This window comes from Protopterus annectens, chromosome 7.part0 (assembly GCF_019279795.1).
Source record: "Protopterus annectens isolate FY-2018-M chromosome 7.part0, PAN1.0, whole genome shotgun sequence".
Taxonomy (NCBI): Eukaryota; Metazoa; Chordata; order Ceratodontiformes; family Protopteridae; genus Protopterus; species Protopterus annectens.
In genome coordinates this window covers 476428935-476444152 of record NC_056739.1, presented here as the reverse complement: position 1 = coordinate 476444152, position 15218 = coordinate 476428935, and the positions used below count along the sequence as shown (strand labels likewise).

Here is a 15218-nt window from a genome sequence, read left to right as displayed (position 1 = left end):
TGCTTGTGCATACTGGGACATATTAATGAAGAGATCATTTGGGTGAATGTTTCATTTTGGTGCTTGTGCAGACTAGGAAATGCTCCTGAAGGGAGTAGCTGGAGGATATAATTTGTGTCTCTGTGAAATGCTTGTGCATACATGGTCAGACTGCTGAAGTGATCACTAGGCAAAATAATGTATTGTGTTATTTTAGTGCTGGTACATACTTAATGCAAACTAATGAAGGGTTTGCTGGGGCAATAATTCACTTGTGTGTCAGGGAAGTGCTTATGTAAACTTGGAAAAGCAAGTTTGCAGATTGCAACTCTTAACATCTAAGGTAAAGCACCACATTTAAAAATGGATGTGCATACGACTGTTACTGTCGGACTATGAATTCCAAAACTGCTTCATTAGCATACTGTGCATTACAGCACTTTTCATTTGCATTTCATTATTTTTTAAGCCTTGTACATTAGTGTAAGTGGCATCTATGAATCGTGCCTTTGCAACATTTGTTCATATGCATCAGCAATACATTTATGCAAGCAACTATGAATACCGCCCTTAATATTGTACACTTAATCCATCAAGACACTTCTCTAAAGACTGTTCAATTACTGTTGACACCTCCTTTTAATCTCACAGTGTAACTATAGAATCAGTTTGTCTGTTTTGTCCCTTTGAAGTGTTTGAAAGAGTATTAACACATCTGACAAACGTGAAGGAAAAACCTTACAAAGACTGCAAATGAGAAGAAAGACAGCCTGGTACTTAGAGTAAGTGAGCTTATGTCCATTAATTTTGTGTGCTTCTCTTTTGAAATTGTTAAATGGCCATAAAAACTAGAGATAAACAGATTGCAATTATCTTAAGCTAGTGGTAAAGTCAGTTAGATATGAGCATTTTTCTCATGCATTTCATCATCATCATCATCACCAACATCATCAGCCCCCTTTTTCCCATTTTTCTACATGGGGTCAGGGTATCATGTTAACTGTCACCATCTCTCTCAATTCATTGCCACACTCCTGCCTTCTGCAACACAACACTCATGCCTGTCACAGATATTCTTTCACACAATCCATCAACCTCTTTGATGGACATCCTCATTTTGTCTTACCTCCTTTCTGTCTGTTTCAAGTCTTCTTCACCAGATTGTCTTCTGCCTTTCTGCATGTGTCCAAACCACTGTAATCTGTTCCCTTTGTTCTTTTCTGCAATTGGAGCTATTTTAGCTTCTGCTGTTATGGCCTCATTTCTTCATCTGTCCTACAGTGTGCATCCTAGCACCCTTCTCAGGTGCTTCATTTCCATCACCTCTACCTTTCTTATCTGCTCTGCCTTTACTGCCCAAGTTTCTGTAACACACAGTAGTACTGGTCACACCACTATCTTGTACACCTTACTTTTCAGCTTCTTTGGCATTTTTCTCTAATAGACTACATCTGAGACTCTATGCCAGTAGGCTGCAGCCCCTCTGATTCTAGCTTTGATCTCTTCATTCAGACTTCCCTTCTCCTCAACCACTTCTCCCAGATACTTGAAGCTATTTACCTGTTCCACTATCTTTCCTTCTATCTCAACTCTCAGCTTCTTCTGATTTCCTCAGTTTGCTGCCATTACCACTGTCTTATCTGTGCTTACTTTCATCCTATGTGCCTTCAGTTTTGCATCCCATTCCCCTAGATGTTGCTAGAGTTCTTGCTCAGAGTCTGCCTGTAATGCCACATCATCTGCATACAGTAACTTTATTGATCTGTATCCTCCAACCTGTTTTTTAATGTAATCCATAACCAGTACCAGTATTAACAACTGTGGGCTCAGAGCTGAACCCTGGTGCACACCCACTGCCACTGGGAATCCCTCTGTGAGGCCCAGCACTGTTCGTACTTGAGTCATTGGGTCCTTGTACATAGCCTGCACTAATTCTACCAATGTTTCTGGGACTTTGAACCACCACAATACTGCCTAAATCAGCTTTCTTGGGACCTTGTCATATGTTTTCTACAAGTCTAGGAATGTCCAGTTGGACTCTTTCATCATCTCTAGCTTCTCAACTATCTGTCTCACTACAAACATTGGATCAGTTGTGCTGCATCCTGACTTGAATCTGAACTGCTCCTTTTCCATCTTACTTTCTACTAATCTGTGTATTCATTTACTATTCACTCTCTCCAGAATTTGCATGCAATGTGTTAGGAGTTTGATGCCTCTTTACTCCCCACAGATGTAGATGTCCCCTTTGTTCTTCTACACTGGCAGAAGTATGCTCATTCTCCACTCATATGGGATACGCCTTTCTCACCAGACTGCTATGAGTACTTTCAGGAGCCATTTCTCCCCATCTCACCCAGCATCTTTATCATATCTGCTGTGACCTCTTATGAGCCTGCTGCTTTCCCTGACTTCATCTTCCTTATTGCTGCTCTTACTTCTTCTAGGGTGGGCTCCTCTTCTTCTCTCATCATAGACTGTTTCTGAGGCAGTACAGTTCTGTGGGATTTTCTTCATTCAGAAGCTGCTGGAAATACTTATCCCTTATGAAGGGTGTCTGACTATCTTCTTTATCTTTCTGTCTTTGCCTTGCAACCTGATATAGTTTCTTTCTGATACCTACTGAGTGACTTTCCAGAAGTTGATAGAGTGCCTCCGATGCCCTATTCTTTGCTATTGCAACTCCTTTCTTAGCTTCTTTGTTAACCAACCAGTATTCCTTCCTAGTCTGGTCAGTCTTTTCTATCTCCCACTTTTTCCTGCACTTCTCCTTTCTTTTGATGACTTCCTGAACTTCTGCATGCCACCACCAGCTTTACTTATGTACCCTATCTCCACATCTGTTTCTGCCACATATCTGTTCTGTAGTCATCACATATACTGTTTTGAGGTGCTGGCACTCTTCTTCATCTCCACCTATTTCCTCCTTTACTTGGGGTGCTAGAGTTCTTTGTAATTCCTTGAACTGTTGTACTTTCTCTTCAGTCCACTTCCAGGTCTTCGGTCTGGTCTCTGTCAACTTTAGAGCATTCTCTGACCACTACTTGCAGCTGATTGTGGCAAACAGTGGTTTATGTTGAGGGCCGACTGTTTCACTGGGTATGACTTTGCAATCATTGATTCTTCCCCAGTGCCCTTTCCTTACTAGGAAGAAGTCTACCTGAGTTGCATGTTGGCCACTCTTGTATGTGATCTTGTGACTGTATCACTTTCTGAACCATGTGTGGGCTACTATCAAGCCATTTGCCAGACAGACATCTACAATGGCCTCTCCATCTTTATTCCTGCTCCCCCAGCCATGTGGACAAAGGCAGTCCTCATATCATGTTGTGTCTGTCCTGATATGTGCATTTAAAGTCACACATTATCAACACCAATTCCTGTTGTCCTGATTTATCCAGTAGGTCCTGCAACTGCTATCTGAGCTCACTCGTTTCCTCATTATCACAACCCTGCTGTGGGGTATAGGCTGGGATTATGAATACTGCCCTGCCATTACACTGGAGTATGATTGCTATGAGTCTGTCACTAATTCTGATGATATCCCTGACTGCCTTCTGAAGCCTTTCTCTTACCATAATTACAGCACCATTTCTAGCTTGTCCCCTTCCTGAGTAGTAGACTCTGAATCCCAAGCCAAGTGGCTTTGCTGCCCCTCCATCTTGTCTCTTGGATACATAGGATGTCCAACCTCCTCCATATCATCATGTCATCCGCTTCCAAGCTGTGTCCTGTCCATGAAAATGCATTAAGTGTAGCAATTCTCAGTTCATGTTTGGCAGGTTAATTGGTTTTACATCCAGCTTTTGCTTAACACAGCTATCCCAGGTAACCCAAGCTGGGCAGCTAGACACAAGTCAGCCAGAAGGTTATTTCTCCAGGGTTGCTGAGCTTTATGGCAGGCACACAGTGGACAATAGGGGTGCATACACCATTCCCACCATTAGCATGGCTCCCTGGCATAGGTCTGAGTAGGCTGGGTCCTCAAGCCACTTATCACTGGTAACTACCCATGTCCATTTTGATGACTTTCGTCAACAAGACCGAATCACCTACAGCCATATTTTACATAGTTGAGTGGCTAGCCCTGCCACTGCACACACACTCTGTGATCCATGTTCTTCTATCTTGAGGATACTGCGCACCGCAGTAGATGCCCATTGCGGTTGGTCTGTTCAACTCTTCCCCCTATAGGGCATCATGTGGCATCTTTGCTGCTGCCCACAGCTGCATTCATTGGTGAGTTTGAGATGGAAGGTGCATTTGTCTCTGCAAATATTTTATTTTATTTTACTTTTATTTCTGCAAGTTTATATTTCTTTGCAAACAATTTCATTATTCTCTCACAGAAGCTTATGTGTATATGTGTCACAGATGGCCTGGTGCTGATGTGGTTTGAATTTCATCACTTCCATCCATATGGGACAGATGGACCACTGACAACCAGTTTACATGAAGACCAGGAGCTACACTCCTTGTATCACTTCTTCTTCCAAAAAAGATCTGTTGGCTACCAAAGGGATGGTCTTTCAGGTCACACCACTGGTATCTAGCAGGTTAACGTAAATAAAAGTGCATAAAACCTGATTCAGGAATCACTTCAACAAGTACAACCAGGCCCAAAGAATATACCCAACATCACCATGCAGATTAAGACTACACAATGAACACTTACAGAGATGAGTCTTTAAGCTAGTATCCCAGGCCTGTTTCTCACCATTCTCTATGTGAACCACAGTACCTTCTAGTACTCTCTTACTATATTTCATGCAAAATACTTACACACACATACATCCCATGGAAGGCTGGTAGAATCAATTCCCCTCAACTTTTTTCCTAACGAGGTAGTACTGCCACCAATCTAGATATGGCTAAAGACCAACACAGCAGATACCTGTCACACTGATTTAGCCAAACATACATTTTATAAAGACTACCTCCATGGAAATATACCCACCCAATCTGGCTTGGAGTCATGCTATTTATTTATTTATACAAATTGTTAAATGAGGTAGAGTACTGATTCCAAGGAATAGTTAATATACAACAGAAAAAAATATTTAAGAAGGTAGTCAACAGAAACCACTATGTACAATAATTATATCAGTTAGAGCAGCAACATGTTACGCATTAGAAAAGAGATGCTATAGTGAAAATAATAGGCAGTATGTGCAGAAATTAGGAAGATTAGGTTATGCGACCTGTAGTAGAGCATGTCTGTGTCACAGATTGCTTGTAATTTGTCAGCCTACAGTGTTAAATAATTTCTCTCTAAATAATATATATATATATATATATATATATATATATATATATATATACAAATACCTCCTATAGCTTTAAGAAGTGAAGAAAAAAGAAGTCATGTACTCACCATAATGTTCAATCTGTGTTGTGGCTTCCACGAGCTGTAAATAGCAGCCGAGTTGGATCTGAGGGTTGGCTCTGAACCCTATTTATTGATGGTGAATGAAAATTGACAACATCAGATTACCAATTTTCCTTACGCAATAAAGAAGGCTGATAGAGATTAAATTGTCAGTGTCCAAGATGACTGCACAATTACAGAAAAACACACACACTGGCTATTTAAAGATAAATCTAACCTACAAGTAAAGAACCTTAGCTGACTTTATCTAACACTAATCGTGTACCAGATTGTTCTAAGTTATTAAAATAGTAAAATACCCTGGCAGATGCAGATTTTTCACAGCAAATTTACAGACATGTAGATACCACAGTCAGCCAATCAATAATTTTAAACTCTCTGGTTTCAGCCAAAAGTATTGTAGCTTATATTTTATTTTTCTTGCACTGGAGGTACATACTTTTATGTCAGTTCTTTCTCACACAGAGAAGAATGGGAGAAAATAAATTAAGTTCATGTCTTGCTTCTAACTGCTGTTTTCATAATTAGCTGTTCACATCTGGCTCCTTTCACAGCTCTGGGCTGAAATGTTCCTTGAAGAGTCTTTCATTCACATTATCTGTACCTCTTAACTTTCTAACATAAAAAATGACAGGAACCGGCAACTTACTTTCACTTACAGATTCCATAGATTTTCTCCTCTACCCATTGTATCAACATAAAAAATACTATTAGGATATCTTATAAATGCAATTCCACAGTGCAGCTTCTGTTACATATTGCACAGAATCTAAATGTGCCACATGTCTGAAATAAGAAATAGAAAAAAATATATCTAATTTGAAAAGTTGCTCCATCCTTACGTTACAGGCTACGTATTAATATATATATATATATATATATATATATATATATATATATATATATATATATATATATATATCTTGAGAGAGAGAGAGATACACACACACACACACACACACACACACACACACACACACACACACACACACACACACACACACACATATATATATATACTACCGTAACACAATAATATAGCTGGTTCATTTAAAGAATGTTTAGTAATCATAACCTTGTTCCATGTATTTCATCTGGCTGTTACCAACATGTTATGATAAATATAGGAAGGGGTAGTGGTGCTGAAGAGGGCATTATAATTTCCTAGTATCAATGCTGCTGTTGAATATGGAAAGGGATGAGCTGTGTTTTATGTGGACGGAACCTTGCAAGATATACCTGCCCATCCAACCCATGCTGTTGAGGTAGTAGACATTGTTCAAATCCCTGGACAGAGTATTTCTGATACCATTTGACTTGCTGATGTGCAGTAGTTTCTGAAGTATAGAGCTAGAGGATGCCTTGTAAGCCAGGCACAGGTCACCCCTTGGACAGCCAATAGGATACCACATATAGAGACAGTCCATGTAGGAAATTTTGTTTAGGCTTTGTGTCCTTTTAGTAAGGTATTTCTGTGGACAATCCAGTTGTTGCATGTACCTGGACAGGTGCATGCCAGTGGGAGCACTATACTCAATGACTGGCCTAATGAGGGCTGAGTAAAGGGGAACAGTGACATCTCTAAATCTGGCTACAATCCCTTTGTTAATAAGCTGCACAATATAGAAGGTCTTTTTTACAACAGTGGACACATGCTGGTCAAAAGTTAGGTCACTATCCATATAACTTCCCAAATTTCAGATAACTGTGTCAACTCTCAGGGGTGTATTGTGAATGTGGTAGTTTCCTGGGTAGATGACTTCCCAAAGGACACAATAATGCACATGTTGGCATTTAGTTTCAATCCATGACTTTGGCACCAGTTGATTGTTTGGGGAAAACCTTCCTGTAGGATGGCCAAGTCATTTGAGCATTAAATAACTGTTCCTAACTTACAATCATAGAATTATAGGTTCATACTAGGCTATCTGCCCTAGGGCATTTATAAGCCTAGCCAGAGTGTGTTTGGCTTTCGCCACCCATTTTAAATTAATTTTGCTATGCCTTTTTTTGAGGTTAGTATACTGTGCCTCTGTCTAACAGTGACACAGAAGTGATAGCTGGGGTAAACCTATGATCTCCCATCCACTCATCAAGATTCCTCTTGAAGAGAGTCACTGTGGGACTCTGCCTAACCTGGACTGGGATTTTATTCCAGAGTGAAGGGAGCCTCTGGGTTATGAATCTGTCCCTCCAGCATGTCCTATTTATTTCAGTGCTGAGGTTCAAGTCTCTTGAGCGCGTAGCTCGATGGGATTTGGATTTTCTGAGGTGCAGCATGTCCATTAATGGCTTTATACGTCATGCACAGATTGCCTCTGAGCAGGCGGTATGCCACTGAGTAGAGCTGGCATTTCTTTAACTGGGCAGCATATGGCATCTGTTTGAGCCCTTTGATCCTCTTGGTGAGGTACTTTTGGGGTCTTTCCAGTTGCTGCAGGTGTCTGGTAAGGTACATCCCAAAAGGGGCATTGTACTCAATTATGGGCCTGATGAGGGATGAGTAAAGAGGCACGATGACCTCCCCTGATCTAGATGTGAATCTCTTCATGATTAGGTGGGCTATATAAAATGTTTTTCTAACCACTTTGGCCACGTGGTTGTCAAATGAGAGACTGCTATCAACTTGGGTCCCCAGGTCCCTAATGACTTCTTCTGTACTTAATGGATCATCTGCAGACTTAGTCAGCCAAAGCCCTTTGGCACAGTCTTTTACTTCAGAGAAGTACATGCTAGACATAAGAGATCCCAGCATCAAACCATGTGGGAATCCACTGGTGACTTCTGTCTTTGTGGAAGGATCTTGCCCAGTTATGTTTTCATGCGCCTTATCTATGAGCCAATTGGCAATCCAGTGGGTAATGTAAGTGTTTATTTCTAGTTTATTTAGCTTTTCTACTGTGCTGAGTGGGAAACTTTGTGAAAAGGCTTGACCAGATCAAGGTATGTGGTATGTACTATTTTACCTTCATCCATTGCTTTGCTGACCTTTTCGAAGACATCCACCAAGCTGAACAAGCATGACTTGCCCTTGACAAATCCAAATTGAGATGGTCCAGTGTCTGGAGGCTCCCTATGTCCTTACTGATTATTTCCCTAATAAGTCTGTTCATAGCTTTGAATATGAATCATGGGTCAATTTTTATAAACTCTGGCATTTCTGCTGACAGTTTTTATTAACCAAGCCAAAGTGAAGAGATGAATCGCTGCATGGGTATACTCATTTAAGGCTAGAGTTCAGTCTGTATTACAAAGATAATTTTGTTTCTTTTAAGTTTGAGGTAAGTGAAGCAATTTTGTCAGCAGCTACCTCAAATGCATATCACAAATTCAATTTATATATATATTTTGACATACTTTTGGGTCCCCTAAGACCTCGCTGTTACTGGTTCATCCTCCAGTGCACCCCATCCTGGATGGGTCTACTAGCCATACTCCTATGCCCCCAAAATTATGCTATTATTGCAAGGGATAGTCATGGATCTTAAAGGTGTTCTGGTTGCTTGGCCATTTGTGCTCCATTGTGTCTTTTATTTATTTTTTATTATATGCCCTACCCACATTCCCTTTCCCTGTCCCGCATGCTCATTGCTTGTGTTCAAGGGCAATTACCCTCTTTAGATCACATCTCCCCTTAGGGAATATCACCAATGAGCTCTGTCCCCCTAGGATGGGCACACCTATCCCTCCCCGCCACTCTATCAATCACCTGATCCACTAATTGAAATACAATGTATCATTAGCTTTCATTGACATAAGGATTAAATTTCTTTACACAGTAACTAGAAGTTAATATGCTGATAATGTAACAATGAAGTTTTAGAGACACATACAGCAAATTCTCCTGCCCCTTCATGAAATTTGTAAGCATAATATAATTCAGTAAGAGAATTTCTGCATTCTTAAAATGGTGACACAGCCAAGTTTCAGTAACAAGTACAAAAGCGTACAATGAGATAAGAAATTGGAGAAGAGAAAGAGATAGTACTTACATATGCTATGTGAATTAAAGTGGTAAATATTTAGATCCTTTTTTGCCTGGCATATGAAGAGGTTATGGTACATTAATAGGATTTTGCAGTTACTGGATCTAGGGCAGAGATGAAGTTCATCTCCTTTAAGTATTTCTTTTTTTTTCAAAATAAGGGGGCAGATTTAATAAAGCCTACATTAAGTGCACGCAATATGCATTCAATAAAATTCTTATCACATTTTTGTGCTTTCTAGTCACTCAGAAAGTTTACATTAAGTGTGCATGTAGTCTACACCTTGTAGTAACCTTTATTAATCCCTGTCACGATTTAAAGATGCAAGAATATCAGTAGGAAAACTAAAATTAGGAGGAAGAAGGTGTGTATTATGTCTGTGTTGTCTGCTCACTCAGAACAGTGAACACTTAGTGTAGGCTTTAATGAATCTGGCCCCTTAAGGTCTAAAAAGTTAAAAGAGAAATTAGCAAAGGTGATCTGTGTAATTCCTTTTATAGTTTGCTTTCAGAAGACATAAGATATCCTTTGCTTGCACTAAGACAATGGTTAAAAAGAATGTGGGAAGAATGTGAACAATCACAGTAATAAATGCACTGTGTATGTAAGGCTGAGACGCCTGTCAAAGGTAGTATGGAACCACGTAATGGTGAGAGGAAGCTGTAGTGATAGTGAGCTATGAAGAAATCAACTAGGCAAAATATAACATTATGTGACACTGTGTTACTTAGCTTGAAAACTGTGTGTGTACCATCACGTCCTCTTCTTACATGGATACTACATACTGTGGGAAAAGGACCAAAGGTACCTTAGTGTAAGGATTAATAGTAGTTGGAAAGAACTGAGAACAATTACTCTCTATACCTCTGGATCATGGTATGGAGGTCTGAAAAATATTTAGTAATAAGCATAATGCTGAGCAGTCTAAAAAACATTTTCTAACTTTAAGAATATCGGGTGGTTAGGGGAGGCCTGAATACTATACATGTCATTTCCTTCACACTTTGGTTTAGATGTCTGACCCTGTGCTTTAATAAGCTTAATCTAGTGTTTTTTATGATGCTCTAAACAAAGGACCACAGTTCTAAATATATGGGCCATATAGTTTGTGTCTTTGCTGTACACAGTTTGCCTTTTCTAACTTGTGTAATAATGTCCACCAACAGATATGTGGATCCAAAATGGAAGATGACTGGGTCTGCCAAGTGGGGTGCAGTTCTACAGTGTACTTCCAGAGTTATTGTAGGGAAGTATAAACAGTAGATAGGAAGAGAAAAAATCAAGCAGTGGACTCTTGCTTGATATGCTTCAAGGTCCTAGAAATATGTCTTGATTAGCTCAGTGATAGTTTAGTTAAGATATAAGCACTGCAATAGGGCTTCATCTACTTAAATAAAATTTAGTACAATTCTTATTGCAGTAGTTGAAAATGATAAATAGAAAAATATGTGAGTGTTGCTGTTAAAGGAATTTAGTGAAGCAATCATCACTATTCATAGATGACTAGATGTTAGTAAGACAATCACATATAAAGAAAAACTGACTGAGTAGTGCAAATGACAATTGCTGACTGAAACAAAGGTAGATCATATGAAAGAGAGAGAGAGAGAGAGAGTTACATTTAAAGTAAAGAAAACATATATCATAAGCAAATAGTTATCAAATGTCCTGTAAAGGTAAATGCATGACATGAGTCTAGACAATGATATTAAATGAAGAGAAGTAAAAAAATGTACACAGTAGTTAAAGATTATGTAAAACACAAAGGGAAGCAAGAAAAACGATAGCTTAGAATGGGGAATGCACAAATAAAGGAGTGCCCTTTCCACAGCTGGTAACATGTGAAATGTTTAAAAAAGCACTCTTGCCACCTGATATTACAGTAGCACACATAGCTTAGACTGCCTTAGTATGTAAGCATTGTCTATGAGGCTTCATATCTCAGGACTAAAGGAGAGAAAATGTAAAGGCCATTTGATATATTTTGATGGAATAATAGAAACCTGGCCAATTTAAACAATAACATACAGTCAGCTGATATACTGTTTAAAAGCAGGAAGCAGCAGTTCTTTTTAAATGCAATAAATCTGAGTAACATGTCCTTCAGTAGACAAGTAAAACAAGCTGATTCAGTAATAATAATATCAAATAATAAGAGCAATGGAACTTATCACATGGGCAACACATGGTTTGCAATGCTCTGTAGTACAGATGTTGGGCACCAGATAAGAAAAAAAAGTAGTAAAAGACTTCAGTTTAACATTTACAAGTAACATTTAAACATTGGACCATTTTTTTTACTTTACCTCTGAATTCAGTTTGCAAACTTAATTTTATTCATGAAAACTTGAGGTTTTGAGAATGGATCACCTAGATATTCTGCTAGGATAGTTGCCACAACATTTGCATATAGGATATAAGGATTTAACAATTACAATGAAAATTTAAATGGGAAGAAAATATGATGTAAGATGATACTTTGGGTTTAAGACTTCTAGTTTATCAAAGAGGTTATTTAAAAAATAATTTTTAAGAAACACTTCTTAAAACAATCAGTGATTTTTTTTTTGGTGGGGGGAATCAATGCCATGTAAAAGGAGTCAGCCAAATCTGAAGAGCGTTAAAGACAACATTTTTTATTAACTGTTCAGAAGCACAACATGTCATTTTAAATTATTTTCTCAATTATTGTACATGTGCAGTAATTTTAGTTTACAGAGAATAGTTACACAAATTAATGAGATGTTTTATTGTTTTCTTCTATGTAGCTACTTCATTATGTCAAGAATGTCAATTTTGAAAATACAGGAGGTGAACATATGTATTTTGATACAAATGGTGACCCACCTGCAAGGTATGACATCTTTAACTTTGTCACATTCTCAGAAGGAACCAATAGGTACTTTCAAGTAGGCAGCTTCGAGTACAAAGCTATTGGAAAGCCAGAACTCATCATCAATGTAGAAGACATTTTATGGAATGAAAAATTTAATCAGGTACTTTCAAGTTACTTTTACTTATTAGTATTTACACTAATAATAAACATTGTCCTTCTATGTTCTTCCTTTCCATTCCTTCTGTCCTCTAGAGACATACCCTGGGATTCATGAAGCTTGGCGCAAGGACGGCATTAGCCTTGCGCTGACCAAGCAGAGTAGAGATGGCTCAGTAGCACCACATGCATATTAATGAAGGTGAGCTGCCGCAATGTCCACATGCATAGGAAACATGCGTGAGTGCAGGGGGCATGTCTAAGCACTGCACGGAGGCGTGAACATGTTGGTTGCATACGCGCAACCTAAAATGCTGACTAGTATAGCCTGCTTCTAAAAATAATCACTCCTGTCAGTGTCCATGGATACTGAAATGTATGCAAAGCATACAAGACAGTTTTGCGAACACCAAAATAAAAAGTAAACACAAAAGCATGTAGCTGAATATTGAGTCCCCGTCCCTCAAACAAATGACATTTAAAACCCCGTGCCCATATTTCATTGTAGTGTTGATTGTTATACCAAGTGGAAGTGAAACACAGCATGTTAGCGTGCCACTGCAATTTGTTAAGCCTAGCCCAATGGTTAGGGTTACCACTTGTCCCACATTGTGAGGGACAGTCCCCCTCTGGGCAGTTGTGTCCATACCAAAACCATTATAAATGTTAAATGTCCTGCGATTGTAGGACATAATTATGTCCCATATTTTATGTAATAGTTCCATATAATACTTATTTCCATATGTAAAATACCTAAATGTTACAAGAAACACAATAAGCAACTGAACTGCTACAACAATAAGTTTTCAGTTAGACATAAAACTAATGTACTATCCTTTGTACTGACCGTGGGTATGTGTTGGCCTGTAAAATCTGATATGTGCCCTGAAAATGTCCCATTTTGGTCACTTGAAAAGGTGGCAACCCTACCAATGGTCAGAGCATTCGCTCAATATCTGCCCATTCGCGGTCCAAGTCATCCTTTTCAGGATGGCCCAAAGATGAACGGGTATTACCCGGGTCTACCTACCATGTCATGAAAGATAAGTATTTGCGGGTACCTATTTACATGAATTACAGCATGTGGAAGATCAAAAATGCTAGGGTAGTCCTCACAACCATATTGATACCAGAGATATGTAGTCTACGCAGTATGTTCTGTTAACTGTGCCATGGGCCATCAACCAGAGAAGGGTTGGATGGTGTGTGTGGAATATGGGGTGGGGGTGACGGGTAATGTAATAATTCGACAAGGGGAGACTGGATCGGATGTACAATAGGTGAACTGGAGGTGTACGAGGGAGCAGTGGGTGAATCAGAAAGAAAACCAAAGAACAAACATTCACATCTGCAATACAACCCGACAGGCCATACTGTAGAACACAATCCCACAAACATATGAACATTAAAATGTGCGATACACATGTACAGAAACATTACTGGCACACACCCACATAATGGTCTGGCCTGAACTGAGCCATCCAACCCCAACACACCTGGATACATAATTGAATACCCATCATCCCTTCCACAGCACACCACCCCCTTCCTGAACATCCAGCAAAACCACCCATACTCGGGCTGCTAGATAGGTGCTGCCATATCTGCACATAGTGACCCCTACTCATATCTAGTAGGCAGTCTCACCCTAGGCAGTCTCAGGATTGCAGACTATTTATCCCTTGCATGTATAACCCTACCTCATTTTCGTAAAGCCAAAAGAATCGAGGTCATTGGTCCCCACAATTTTTGGATATCCGTCATGGGATAAGTATCTGTTCTAAACATTAGACTTGGTGTCATGACATGATGTCCAGTCCCATAGACATCTGGACACAAGTTGTATGAGCAGTAGTTGTCCACAACCCTGCTCAGTCTCCAGCCAGTCCTGCAGAACCACGACCCGGGATTAAATACTTGACTGTGATGCAAGTCTCCCCACGTGCATTATCAGGAATATATACCTTTCACATTCGCATAGCTACACATCACACATACATGCATAGTTGTCAAGTATGGTCCAGTTCATAAATATGTATACTTGCAAATGTATACATATGCCTCTCAGAAACATATGAATAGTAACATGTACTATACATATGTACACCACCCGAATGTCACATTTGTTGCCAGTACTGTGGAATGGCTGTAGTAAAGTCATATATCCTAATTACCATCCATAGAGAATGTATCACAGATGGTTTAGTGGTAAAACCAGTGACTATGGTGTTCCTGTTCCTGGGTCCAAGCCATGCAAGGGCTAATTTTATATGATGGCCACAATAGTGGCAGTCGGATATAGGGTGATTAAGGTGCTTTAAAACAGATGGAAGTAGGGTTACCACCTGTCCCACTTTGCAATGGACAGTCCCTTTTTGGGCAGTTGTGTCCTGACCAACAATATCAAAATGGCAAATGTCCTGAGATTGTAGGAAATAATTATGTCCCATATTTCATGTAACAGTTGCATAACATAGTTATTTCTGTATGTAAAATACCTAAATGTTACAAGAAACAGAATAAGCAACTAAACTGCTACAAGAACAAGCTTTCATTTAGGCAAAAAAGTAAAGTTTTATCCTTTGTACTGACCGTGGGTATATGTCGGCCTGTAAAATCTGAAGTGTGTCCCAAAAATGTCCCACTTTGGCCATTTGAAAAGGTGGCAACCCTAGACATAAGCGGGTATGCAAGTGTGTATGAGCGACGGTAAGTGGCAGTGATTCAACGGTACAGGAAATGTAAATAAGCATGTAGGTGCATATGCATGTGTATGTACAGACTTATATATATATATATATATATATATATATATATATATATATATATATATATATATATACATATATATATATATATATATATATATATA

General features: G+C 39.2%; 1 protein-coding gene across 1 annotated transcript in view; it reads left to right on the top strand.

The window, feature by feature from the left end:
• The window catches only part of LOC122805994 (extracellular calcium-sensing receptor-like), a 178067-nt gene that overhangs the window by 105822 nt on the left and 57027 nt on the right, over positions 1-15218 (top strand). Inside the window, exon 3 of the mRNA XM_044076235.1 lies at positions 12123-12350. Within this exon, the coding sequence (XP_043932170.1) occupies positions 12123-12350 (228 nt within the window). The remainder of the gene's footprint in view (positions 1-12122; positions 12351-15218) is intronic.